Genomic DNA, 14,296 nt, shown 5'->3' on the forward strand with positions numbered 1-14,296 from the left:
GAGGCGGACGATCCAGTTTACAATCTTCTGGTATCCCCTCTAAAACAGGGAGAGAGCTCGAAAAGCAAAGTGGGACAGCACAGGTTTCAAAAATCAACCATTTATTACTGAGAGTTTCTTGTTTAACATTAATTCTGTTGACAACTCCTCCAAAATTTTTTTGGTCATGATCAGATGTGCCTGAGACAGTGTTCCCAACATGTTCCAGGAAAATGAATGCACATTGCTGGACAGATTGCCATGCTCCCATTTTTGACATCAAATTAAGTCCAGTTAAGAAATACTGAAGCAATGAATGTCATTTTTCCCCGACAGGCTGGTGGTAGCTACTTATGGGCTCTTGTGGAATAAGGGATTTGGGACCATAGGAGAGAGTGTAGATAGTGTCATATGCCGCTGGCTGGTTCTCTTCTTTTCTCTTCAATTTAGCTAACTTCTCCTCCAAAAGGCCAAAATTTGTAGGAGGAGCTGAAAGTAAACAGATATAAAAGACATCTCTGAGTTCCAACTACAGCAGCTTATATTCACAGACATGTGGTAAAATATCCCATTGCGGTCTCCAATTAAAATGGGTGCCAAGCCATGTAACACAGAGCATGGTCAAAGAGGGAAGTCTTAAGGAGCATCTTAAACAGGGAAGTGAGGTAGAGAAGAAAAGGGGAGCGTGTCTTAGGAGGGATTAAAGATTTTAAGATCTCACCTCCGTTAGCTCAGTTGACTGGGCACCTGGTCTCTGATACAGAAAGATGCTAAAAGCATGGGTTCAATTCCCAAAGTGGCTGAGGTTACTCTAAAGGACTATCCTTCTCAACTGCTTTCTCTAGGGTGGTATGGTGGCTCAGTGGTTAGCACTGCTACCTCTTAGTGCCAGGGACCTGGGTTCGATTCCCACCTTGGGTGACTGTCTGTGTGGAGTTTGCACATTCTCTCCGTGTCTGTGTGGATTTCCTCCCACAGTCCAAAGATGTGCAGGTTAGGTGAATTGGCCATGCTAAATTGCCCATAGTGTTAGGTGCAATAGTCAGGGGTAAATGTAGGGGAATGCGTCTGAGTGGGTTACTCTTCGGAGGGTCGGTGTGGACTTGTTGGACTGAAGGGCCTGTTTCCATACTGTAGGCAATCTCCAACAGATATATAGGGCTGCCAGTAGGAAGAGTAATTACAGGCTTCATCCTTGTTCAGGACTGAACTAACTGATCTCAAAGGCCATAGCCAGGTGGGGCTTAGCAGCACAAACATTGCAACAGGGAAACAGCTCTGGATTCTTTAGCATTATCTGCTAGAAATCTCAGGCGTGAATAGCACATGCATGGGTCTTGAGAACCTCCCAGCCTCTTCAGTCCCCAGTACCACCTTTGGAGAAGTAAGCTGCCAAGACGTCTTACTGATGAATAACTGCCCGAGCAAAGGAGTTGCTAACACCCAGTCAACCATACTCTGCCAATCATCAGTCTCTTCACAGGAGGAAGAAGATACAGAAAGGGGAGAGAATAAGCACAATACGCTCTGTGATCCATACCTATTAATGGGAAGTCAGTACGCTCTGGGACCCAGGCTGAACGCCTCGCATTCCATTTACGAAGTGGAGGCAAACATGGGTTTGGACGCCGATTAATATGTTCATCGTAGTGAGTAACGTAGTACCAGGAGCATGGAACGTTGTGATGAGAGAATAATACTGTAATAGGTACACCCTGAAAAAAAACAAAGCAGCTCATTTAGAGTTTCTCCACTGACTTATCACTATCACCCCCCAACTACGTCCACCTATCACCTTCCCAGTTCTTCCCCCCACAGCCCACCCCCACTCCCCTATTCATCACTCATCCCCCTAACCCCTCCACATTCCTGATGAAGGGTTTATGCTTGAAACGTCGATTATCCTGCTCTTCGGATGCTGCCTGACTTGCTGTGCTTTGCCAGCACTATACTTTTCAACTTTGGCCCACTAGCATCTGCAGGCCTCACTTTCTCCTAGAGTCTCTTCCTGGTCAAGTACTGTCTGAGGAAGCGTTAATCATAAGGGTTCTCAAGGTGGCTCACAGCTCCAGTGACCCAGGTCCGATTCCACCTTTGGATGACTGTCTGTCTGGAGTTTGCACATTCTCCCTGAGTCTGCCTGGGTTTCCTTTGGGTGCTCCGGTTTCCTCCCACTGTCCAAAGATGTGCAGATTAGGTGGATTGGTAATACTAAATTACCCACGATATCCAGATATGTGCGGACCCTAATGGATTTGCCATGTGGAATGCAGGGTTACAGAGATGGGATAGTGGGTAGGTCTGAGTGGGATGCTCTTTGGAAGGCCAGTGTAGACTTGATGGGCTGAATAGCCTGCTGCTACACTGTAGGCTTCTATGATTCAAGGGCTCCTGATTTACAATGAATCAAATCCTGTCTTTTTTACCTGAGATTACAGGGTTGTTGAGATTAATGTTCAGAGAGACACACACCAATTGTTTTATTGTTGGCTAAACATCTGAATCCCCCAGACACTGAGAGGATTACGCCAGCCCATAGGAATTTCCCCAAACTTCATTACCAGTACAGAGCGGTACACACCTAGCAAAGCACTTTCCATCAGTTTCGTGCTGCTCAGACAGAGGGAGGTAGAGTTCTAGTGAAAACAGATCAAGATCACTTCTCAGCAAAGGTACCTGGAAGGAGCTGTGATGACCACTATCTCAGACTGAATCACCTTCAGAGGTATTTCAGCTCACTGATGGCTTCCAAATTCCACCTTGCAAATGGACTGACCCGAATGGGAAATGGAAGGAGAGTGGGTCAGTACTTGATGACTGACACTGACACAATGGGCCAAAGGGCCTTTTTCTAGGCTGTAATACTCTACCAGTCTATGACCAGATTGGCTAGTTACAATATCGGTGTGGTGAATACTATTGTAATAGGAAAGTCATCAACTCCTTGTTATTAAACTGATAAATCACTGCACAACGGCATATGTTAATGGAGGTGAATTTGAAGCTTACGAAAGCAATATGAGAGGTAGACAATGTTTGCTGTTGAAATAGAGCACCAAGGAGACATTCACTCCCAATTAGCACTCAGATGGCATCTTAGGATACAAGGGGAACCTGCAAACAGCAGTGGATGCTCAGACTTTGGGGTGTCATGGGTCCCTGACTCCTCAGCAGGATTCTGCATGACGGCCCACAGATCACTTTTCTTTGTGACCAAGATAATAGCGACAAGCAGGCAAGACAAATCAGCAAGAGCTCCTGTTTCAGGTTGCTTTCCATCCACCCTTGCTGCTAAGTGTGGGCAATACCCCTTATCCAAACAGATTCACTGACTGGACTCAGATATTTGGAGCAGGAACCAGACACCAGCTGGTGTCCACTGAAACAAACTCCAGCACACACTTCCTCCCCAACCAGCACTGTGACACGTACTCAAAATCATTTCGTATCTGTCTGATCGCCAGGGTTCAGAAAGCATTTTTCCCAAATGCTATTCAACATTCCTGGTTCGAAGAACCACTTATCTTACCCTCACCCCCACCCTTTGCCCCCTCTTCATCTCACCTGATGCTTTTTCTGGATTAGAACTTTCTCTCTGATATCTGGCATGGTGTATGGATAGCGCTTGTAGTCAGCTCGGTATGTGGTGGTCCCGAAGCAAGTCCCCTTGATGAACTGTATGAACCAAAAGAAAGAGTCTCTGGTGATCTACAGTAGAATTAAAAGCAGCCTGCTTGACTGATACCCCATCCGTTACCTTAACCATCCACTCACTGCACCACCAACCCATCACAGCGGCAATGTATACTGTCCACGAGATACACTGCAACAACTTGCCAAGACTCCTTCAACAACATCTCCCAAACCCACAACTTCAACCACCCAGAAAGAGCAGGACAGCGGACACATGCTTACACTGCCACCTGTCAGCCATCCTGCAAACTACATGCTTGGCAATACATTGCTGTGGAGGAGAAAGTGAGGTCTGCAGATGCTGGAGATCAGAGCTGAAAATGTGTTGCTGGAAAAGCGCAGCAGGTCAGGCAGCATCCAGGGAACAGGAGAATTGACGTTTCGGGCATAAGCCCTTCTTCAGGAATGAGGAAAGTTTGCTGTGTCTTCACTGTTACTGGGTCAAAATTCTGGAACTCCCTCCCTAAAAGCACCTCGATGTACTCTCACTGCAGATATTTCAGAGAAAGATCTCCAACAGCTCACAATCATTCAGTCATAGAGATGCACAGCATGAAAATAGACCCTTTAATCCAACTCGCCCATGACAACCAGATATCCTAACCTAATCTAGTCCTGTTTGCCCATATCCTCTAAACTCTTCCTATGCATATACCCATCCAGATGCCTTTTAAGTGTTATAATTGTACCAGCCTCCACCACTTCGTCTGGCAGCTCATTCCATACACACACCACCCTCTGCATGAAAACGTTGCACCTTATGTCCCCTTTAAATCTTTCCTCTCTCACCCTAAACCCTATGCCCTCTAGTTCTGGACGCCCCCACCCCACGGAAAAGACCTTCTCTATTTACCCTATCCATGCCCCTCATGATTTTATAAACCTCTGTAAGGTCACCCCTCAGCCTCTGACACTCCAGGGAAAACAGTCCCAGCCTGTTCAGTCTCTCCCTATAGCCTCTCCAAGATGGAGGAAGGGAAAAAAACTGAGGTTGTAAGAACTGCTCTTTTTTTGAGGCACTTTCAGTGTTGGAGCTGATTTCCTCGAATATCAGGAGCAATAATTACTGTTTTCATGGGATCCCTGCAGTATGGAAACAGGCCATTCAGCCCAATAATTCCACACCAACCCTCCAAAGAGTAACTCACCCAGACCCACTCCCCTACCCTATTACTCTACATTTACCCTTGACTATTGCATCTAATCGACACATCCCTGAACACTACGGGCAATTTAGCATGGTAGTTCACCTGACCTGCACATCTTTGGATTGTGGGAGGAAACCAGAGCACCCGGAGGAAACCCACAGACATGAGGAAAATGTACAAACTCCACACAGACAATCACCTGAGATTGAGATCAAACCCAGGTCCCTGGCACTGTGAGGCAGTAGTACTAACCATTGAGCCACAGTTTTATAAGCTGTTGCATTGTTTTGGAACTTTGGGGGAAAAGGAAATCAAGACAATGGCACTTTAAAAAGGTTGAAGTGAGACAAAGGCAGTGACCACATGGTCAGTGAATCAAGCTTCTTAAGGGCAACTCGAGTTGGGGAAATAAATACCAGCTTTTCCAGTAACCCCGAGCTCCTGAGAATAAATTTCACCTTGTTTTGAAACAGAATCAGAAATTGCTAGAAAATCTCAGCAGGTTTGGCAGAATCTGTGGTAGGAAAGCAGAGTTAATGTTTTGGGTCAAGTGACCCTTACTCAGAACTGGTTGTAGCTGGGAAAAGGTTGGTGTATCTGCTTTTGTTTTGAATGGTCCAGTTCCTCTAGCAGTTTAGTCAGTGATGGCAGGAGGATATCTGCAGAGCACAATAGCATTTTGGGTTGTTTTCTGATACCAGCCAGAGTGATAGGGGATGTTGTACAATTTCCCTCAATACCTAGTGGGCTGTGAAGGGTTAAAACCTTCTAACGGGTCCGTTTCAGGGGTTACAGGTATATGCTGAGTCAGTGCTGTATTCGGCTGACATAGCCAGCACATTGTGGAGTTTTACTGCACCGACCCAGCGCATTCAGCCCAATTTGTCCATGCTAGCATTTATACTGCTCTCAAGCCCCTTCCCATCCTACATCATCTCTCTCCATTGACATAACCAGTGCAAATAAGGATGGGCTAGTGAACAATGCCCACTATTATAATATAATAAATCATCCTCTTTTGTTCCCTGTATTTATTTGTGTTATTTGTCACAGTTATACACTGTTATAACAAGTTTGACATTCTAACTAGGTGAAGTCACCAGAGTGTAGGATTAGAAAGGGAGTGTGGTGGAAGTTTAACCTGAGGGTCACTATACCTCACGTGGGGAGAGGTTGAGAAGGACAGTCCTTCATGGTGAGCTCAGCTGGTGTGGGGACTGAACCCATGCTGTTGGCATCACTGACCAGCCAGCTAGCTGAGCTAACGAATCCCCACATTACTGATTCCCTTTATGGGTTTAGCCATCGCTATCTGGTGTTTACAATCCCTGTGATTGCATGGCTTATACAATTAATGGCAGGGCCTTGGGTAGTGTTGTAGAACAGAGGGACCTAGGGGTTCAGGTACATAATTCTTTGAAGTTTGCATCACATATAGACCGGGTGGTTAAGAAGGTGTTTAGCATGCTTGCCTTCATTGCTCTGACCTTTGAGTATAGGAATTGGGACGTCATGTTGAGGTTGTACAGAAAATTGGTGAGGCCTCTTCTGGAATATTGTGCCCAGTTTTGGTTGCCCAGTTATAGGAAGGATATTATTAAGCTGGAGAGGGTTCAGGAAAGATTTACCAGGATTTGCCTTGCCAGGTATGGAAGGTTTGAGTTATGAAGAAAGGCTGGGTAGACTGGGACTTTTTCACTAGAGCGTAGGAGGTTGAGAGACAACCTTATAGAAGTTTGTAAAATAATGAGGGGTGTAGATAGTGTTAATGGCAGTTGTCCTATCCCTAGGACTGAGGATTTCAAGACTAGAGGGTACATTTTAAAGCTGACAGGAGAGGGATTTAAAAAAGACATGAGCAATAATTTTGTTTTACATTGAGGTTGTACCAGTCATAATTTGGAGGTTAAAATCGCAATGTCCCTGTTTTTGTACATTTCAAACTGCTCACTCTTCATCTCCAGAGCTGGGGTAGACACATAATGTCACAGGACCAGTAATCCAGGCACCCTGGTGAATACACTGAAGATGAGGAGTCATCTGGCAAATTTAAATTTGGCTAATTACCCTGGAATATAAAGCTAGTATCAGTGATGGTGTCCATTGTGTTTTGGTGTAAAAATCTCTCTGATTGACTAATGCCCTTCAGAGGAGGAAATAGGTCATCTTTATTCACTCTGGCCTACATGTGACTCACAGCAAGATGGTTGACTCTTCAATGGCTGAGCAAAGCACTCCATTAAAAGGAAATTAGGAATGGGCAACAAATGTTGAGGTGCTCATGTCCTGTCAAGATAGAACTATTTGGCTTTCGCAACATCTTGGCCCACTCCAAAATAATTTGTTATTCAACTTGGTTGGGCAGTTTATATCTTCCTTTTCGCAAAGCAGCCCAGTAAGGTAAAATGTTTGGAGGACATCCATTGGAGCACCAACTAACCTTTCTCCTCAGGTGTAGAGGATGATGAAGGTGAGACTCTTGACAATAGGATCTATTTCACTTCTGTTTGTCATTTTCAATCCAATAGCCTCCAGCATGGGCTCCCACTGAAAGGTCAGACCTTGAGTGGAGCAAGTCCTGTCCCTGTTACATTACCTCGCATCCTGACCAAGAAGGTAAGTAATTCAGGGATTTTCAGCAAGAGGACAAATTAAATTACAGAGGCAAAATGAAAATATGTTCCTGTTTAGCATCTAGAGGTCTTAATCCTGTCACGACAATGTGGGTGACTCTTAACTGCTCTCTGGGCAACTAGGGATGGGCAATAAATGCTGGCATAGCCAGTGTTGCCCTCATCCCATGAATTAATAAAAACGAACACACAGACATTCCCATTGGTTCTCCATCCCTCCACCTGGTGGCACGGTGGCTCAGTAGTTAGCACTGCTGCCTCACAGTGCCAGGGATGAAGGTTCAATTCCAACCCCGGGCGACTGTCTGTGTAGAGTGTGCATGTTCTCCCATGTCAGAATGGGTTTCCTCCCACAATCCAAAGATGTGCAGGTTAGGTGGATTGGCCATGCTAAATTGCCCATCATGTTCAGGGATGTGTAGGTTAGGTGCATTAGTCAGGGGGAAATGTAGATTAATAGGGGGATGGGTTACTCTTTGGAGGGTTGGTGTGGACTTGTTGGGCCAAATTGCCTGTTCCCACACTGTAGGAATTTTATGATCCCTCCTCTGCACTTGTTACATCTCAAAGTTCTGATGAAAGGTCACAGACTGGTGTCTCCTGCCCATGATGTAGTTCCAGCTTTGCCCACTTTTATGTTCAATGCCCATCAGCCTCATTACTTTGTTTCTCTCTCCTTCTGGCTCCTGCATGAGCTGAATGAGGCATGGCAAGCTCTCCCTGGAGTCACACTCAGGCTAGAAGTGACCTTCATTCATCAGTCCCCGACCCTGTCCTCCCAGCCCCATGTGGCTCCTCAGTCTTACCTTCTCCCTTTCCTCTGCCCAGTTGCCGACCAGCACACGGTTCTGGTAGTGCTGTTGTATTTTCCAACTGGGCAGTGTTGCCAAGGGATCAGGGGCAAATCGATCTTCACGGGATATAGGGCAAAGCGATGCCATGTCGCTGCAAGAACATTGGCCAGGCTTAGGTGCATGTGTGTCACTTTCAATGTGTCACTTTCAGCTCCTTTGTTTACCGTTTCCATGGAGACCGCCTTCACCAACACTCCGCTCAGAACAAATACCGGGGATCCACCAGGTCTCAGCTCCTTGTCCCTTTAATATTTTCGTTAAGACCACATGGTCCTCATTAAGCATTTTGAGGCACAGTGTCCCTACCTCTGAGCCAAGAGGCCTACCTACTCTGAAGGTGGGTCATAACATCTCGGAACAAGATGATTAAAAAATATCTACAAGGTCTCCAATAAGGCTTTGGTGGCACAGTGGTAGTGTCCCTGCCTCAGACCCCAGAACACCTGGGTTCAAGTCCCACCTGCTTCAGATATGTGTCATTACATGATCTCAATAGGGTGATTAAAAATATCTGTAAGGATTCCGCACCCTCCCCTAATGTGAAAATGTGTGATGTTAAAGCTGATTCCTGGATGTACCTCCATTCACTCTCTCGGATCTAACTCCTTGGAACTGCCTTCAGTGGACAATAGCTACAGATTTGGGGGATTCCTTCTTAAAAGGAGATGAGCAGCTGCAGTGGGGTTGTAGGTGAGAGCGAGAAAGATGCTGGACTTATTTACAAAATAGATCTAATAGAGTCATAGAGATGTACAGCATGAAAACAGACCCTTCGGTCCAACTCGTCCATGCTGACCAGATATCCCAACTTAATCTAGTCCCGTTTGCCAGCACTTGGCCCATATCCCTCTAAACCCTTCTTATCCAGATGCCTTTTAAATGCTATAATTGTACCTGCCTCCACCACTTCCTCTGGCAGCTCATTCCATGTATGCGTCACCCAATGCGGGAAAAGATCCCTTTTATATCTTTCCCCTCTCACCCTAAACCTATGCAGTCTAGTTCTGGATTCCCCCACCCCAGGGAAAAGACCTTGTATCCATGCCCCTCATGATTTTATAAACCTCTATGACATCACTCCTCAGCTCCAGGGAAATCAGCCCCAGCCTATTCAGCCTCTCCTGCTAGCTCAAGCCTTCCAACCCTGGCAACAATCTTGTAAAGATATCATAGTTGATTCTGCAAACAAGTTATTGATGGGCTGAAGGGGCCTTCATCCTAAATAATCTTGTGACTGATACAAAATGAATTAAGTAACTGGGTCATTAGTGAATTCATCAAATTTTTATCCTGCTGAAGGACTTCATCCTAGCTCTCTATAATCTAATTTGATGTAATTTGCCAGGAGTTAGTCCCCTCACTATCCAATTACCCTCGTCCATTGTACCATCCCAAAAACACATTACATATGGTAAGAAGTTGAGCACAGTTTGTTGAGACAAAGATGGTGACTGTGAATGAAGCCTATACCCCTTTATCATTGCTTAAATACTCTGATATCACTTGCAAATTGATAAGCACAAATCAGAGTAGAGATGTGCAACACAGAAACAGACCCTTCAGTTCAACTTGTCCATGCCAACCAGATATCCTAAATTAATCTAGTCCCACCTGCCAGCATTTGGCCCATATCCCTGCTGTTTTAGGTTTCAGAAAGTCCTGGCAGTAGATTTAAAATTTACAGGACAAGCATTTATGTTGTTATTCTAAACTTTGCAAAGTGCCATCTTTAGCTTACTTGCCTCTGATTGTTGATTCAGATCCCAGTGCAGAGAGTCTGACACTGAATCCCGTCTGGCACTCTGCTGCAGGGAATACCTAACTATTCCAGGTACTGTCCTTCAGGGGAGACTATAAACCAACACTATGTGTGCTCTCTCGGATGGGTAGGCAAGATCTCATAGTCTACTTTGAAGAAGAGGGGAAGTTTTCCCAAGTGCCCTGGCCAATATTTATCCCTCAGTCAACTCAGAGTCATACAGCACGGAAACAACCAGTCCATACTGACCATAATCCCAATCTAAATTACTCCCACCTGCCTGCACTTGGCCCCTATCCCTCCAAACATTTCTTATTCAAGTACTTATCTAAATGCCTTTTAACCATACCTGCATCCACCCCTTCCTCTAGCAGCTCATTCCACATACAAACTCTCTGTATGAAAAAGTTGCCTCTCATATCTTTTTAGAATCTTTCTCCTCTCACTGTAAAAGTATGGTCCTAATTTTGAACTCTACCGCCCGAGGGAAATGACCCTGGTCATTCACCTTATCTATATCCCCCGTGATTTTATAAACCTCCACAAAACAATTACATGGTCATTAGCATTGCTTCTTTCAGGACCTTACCATGGGCAAATTACCTGCCACATTCAAACAGTGACTCTCAAAACTCAGAATCATTGCTGTGCCAAAGGAGGGAATTCAGCACATTGTGTCTGCGCTGCCTCTTTGAATTATCATTTGTATAGTGCCCTTCTCCCATCTTCTCCCTGGGCGGCACGGTGGCACAGTGGTTAGCACTGTTGCCTCATAGCGCCAGAGACCTGGGTTCAATTCCCACCTCAGGCGACTCTCTGTGTGGAGTTTGCACATTCTCTGCATGCGATTCCTCCGGTTTCCTCCCACAATCCAAAAACGTGCAGGTTAGGTGAACTGGCCACGCTAAATTGCCCGTAGTGTTAGGTGTAGGGGAATGGGTCTGGGTGAGTTGCGTGTCGGTGTGGACTTGTTGGGCCGAAGGGCCTGTTTCCACGCTGTAAGTAATCTAATCTAACTCTGCCTTTTCTGGATGAGTCTAATTTACCTTTGAAAACCATAATTGAATCTGACATTTCCTGATACATTCCAGTCACTGTGTGAAAAGATAACTACTCATGTCACTGTTGTTTCTTTTAACTAATTACTTTAGATCTCTCATTCTCCAACCTTTCAAATGTGGAATAATTTCTCCTAATCTCCTCTGTCTACACTCCTCTTGATTTTGAATACTTCCTTGATTGAAAAGAGCTTTGAGCTGACATAGCTCTATAAAAGGCCCCAAACAAGCCTTTCCTTTACAATCAAAATCTGCTTTCTTACTACTGATTAGTCACTTGATCTCTTTTCTGCAGAGGTTGCATCCACCTTCTCCCCTTTGCACGCTACAACTCCCCCTCCCAACTCTATCCAGCTTCTACCTGCACCCAGAGTTACGGAGTGACCTGTTAACGCTGTCTCTGACATTGCCTCTGTGAATCCAGTCAATGGGCACATAAGCTACCACTGAACTTACAGAGTCATAGAGTCAGTACAGGTGTTGGGAGGTCATGTTGCAGCTGTACAGGACATTGGTTAGGCCACTGTTGGAATATTGTGTGCAATTCTGGTTTCCTTCCTATCGGAAAGCTGTTGTGAAACTTGAAACGGTTCAGAAAAGATTGCAAGGATGTTGCTAGAGTTGGAGGATTTGTGCTACAGGGAGAGGCTGAACAGGCTGGGGCTGTTTTCCCTGGAGCGTCGGAGGCTGAGGAGTGACCTTATAGAGGTTTACAAACTTATGAGGGCATGGATAGGGTCAATAGGCAAAGTCTTTTTCCCTGGGGTCGTGGAGTCTAGAACTATAAGGCATAGGTTTAGGGTGAGAGGGAAAAGATATAAAAGAGACCTACTGGGCAACTTTTTCACACAGAGTGTGGTACATGTATGGAATGAGCTGCCAGAGGAAGTGGTGGAGGTTGGTACAATTGCAACATTTAAGAGGCATTTGGATGGGTATATGAATGGGAAGGGTTTGGAGGGATATGGGCCGGGTGCTGGCAGGTGGGACTGGGTTGGGTTGGGATATCTGGTCGGCGTGGAATAAAAAAAACTTCAAGTTGTAATACATTATCAGTCAGAGTGCGTTTTCTGGAGTTGAGCTTGTGTGGATAATGTTGACAACTTGGACTGAAATGAGCCTTCAGGCAGCACTTCAGCTTGTGTTCTATGCAGTGCATAGTCAATAAGGGAATCACGGCCCAGTTATCTTCCACGATTTCCTGAATCAATCCCTTAGAAACATTTGGTGCAAGTAGCACTATCATTTCATTATTCACAGTGATTCTTTAGCTCCTTAATATCCACGGCCATCTCGGGTAATGGCATTTATAATGCAAGCAGAAAGTGGCATCACTGTAGCCCAGTCATAATGTCCCATTGCATCGCAGGAGCAGACCATCTGACTGGAAATGTATCAGTCTGTAAACAGACTCTTTAATAATCAGTGTTTTTTTTAATTAAACAATCAATCCACAGAAAAAAAAACAGAAGTTGTCAAACAAAATGGCATCTGTAGTGATTGTAATGAGGTCAGCCGGGTAGACCGCACAGAATATGGGTCCCCTGATTGGGGCTGTTAATCCGGTCCAATCAGGGAGCCCTGGCTGACAGATAAGCAGGAGTGTCCGACATGGTGTTCACTCTGAGAGCTGGCTCTGAGGGAGCTGGATCAGTGTCAAAGCCGCTCCACATGTAAATAAAAGGAGACTTGGTGAGACGGGATACCAGCCTCTGTGGAGTTAGTCCAACATCCACCGACTCGCATTATAATTCACACTGCTTTAAACAGCCAATTACAGTATTGCAATCAAGCAGCCTTTCCTTTATTGGCTCTCTAAGGCACTAGGAGAAAGTGAGGACTGCAGATGCTGGAGATCAGAGCTGAAAACTGTGTTGCTGGAAAAGCGCAGCAGGTCAGGCAGCATCAAAGGAGCAGGAGAATCATTTTTTTCGGGCATAAGCCCTTCTTCAGGAATTCCTGAAGAAGGGCTCATGCCCGAAATGTTGATTCTCCTGTTCCCTGGATGCTGCCTGACCTGCTGCGCTTTTCCAGCAACACATTTTTCAGCTCTCTAAGGCACTGACTAGAATGTGTAAGTGTGGAATGTCACTCAGCACACAGGTAGTTCTCTGATAACGCAGTAGCTGCGTTCCTGTGGGACACCATGTCATAGAAAATCACACGAGATAAATAACAGGGCCTATGGGGAAAAACAGGGTTAGGGGCAAACCATCAAAAATATCAGTAAAGATTGAAACAAAAATAGAAGTTAGCCTTACACAAATGAAAGCACAGTCTAAGTAAATCTTTAAATCATATATTTTAATGAAATAATACAGTAGGTTTAACATTTTAGCACAAAAATTGCTGACTACAGCACTGTACCTTTCACGAAGCTCTTCACCTGGAAGTGCGTAAGCTGCCTGTCCAGGTGATGCTGAAGCATAAGTCCAGCCCTCCTCAAGATTCTCAGCCAATGTTCCTTCTCATTATAGACTACAATTCCCAGTTTCAATCTAGTCATGATTTGGAGGTGCCGGTGTTGGACTGGGGGTGTACAAAGTTAAAAATCTCACAACACCAGGTTATAGTCCAACAGGTTTAATTGGAAGCACACTAGCTTGGAAGCTAGTGTGCTTCCAATTAAATCTGTTGGACTATAACCTGGTGTTGTGTGATTTTTAACTTTGTTTCAATCTAAGTTTCAAGGCTTGCAGAGCTGATTGCATTCCTGTTTTAGCTGAACACACTGAGTGGGCATTTTGCAGACAGAGGATCCTGAGGCTGGGTTTTGCTGCTCATCTGCTGCCGAGGGTGGAATCGCCTTATTCAAAAAAAAAGTCTGCAAATTCACATTTCAATCACATTTCAACCAAATCGCGTTTGACAAACGCATGTTATATGTTTGTGCCCATTTCCCATCATGGAGGCCAAACAGGGAATACCAGGCATCGCAACAATCCTGAGAAGAAAAGGGACTTTAAAAGAATCATGTTATAAATTTACAGAGAGAGATACATTCTTGTGGTTCCCAGTGTTTGAATCCCTGCAGGGGTAATAATCACATTGCTAATAATCGCTGTGAATCGTTCCGCTCTGTGGAACAGTGTTGCTTGAGTACCTCTTGTTTGCAGATATGTAAAAGGGTCAGATGTGGAGTTGAGTTTGCAGTAGGGAGTGCATGCTGGAA

General features: G+C 45.1%; 1 protein-coding gene across 1 annotated transcript; it reads right to left on the reverse strand.

Annotated features, from left to right (window-relative positions):
- Positions 1-291: 291 nt before the first annotated feature.
- Positions 292-8,394, reverse strand: cfap107 (cilia and flagella associated protein 107). The gene is made up of 4 exons (XM_043675404.2): positions 8,260-8,394; positions 3,544-3,654; positions 1,520-1,694; positions 292-468 (listed from the first exon to the last, which is right to left on the reverse strand). The coding sequence occupies exons 1-4, from the start codon at positions 8,392-8,394 to the stop codon at positions 299-301; spliced, it is 591 nt and encodes a 196-aa protein (XP_043531339.1). The 3' UTR covers positions 292-298.
- Positions 8,395-14,296: the final 5,902 nt, after the last annotated feature.

Source organism: Chiloscyllium plagiosum, unplaced genomic scaffold (assembly GCF_037043375.1).
Source record: "Chiloscyllium plagiosum isolate Xiang-an unplaced genomic scaffold, Cpla_swu_hap1 HiC_scaffold_37, whole genome shotgun sequence".
In the NCBI taxonomy this organism is placed as follows: Eukaryota; Metazoa; Chordata; class Chondrichthyes; order Orectolobiformes; family Hemiscylliidae; genus Chiloscyllium; species Chiloscyllium plagiosum.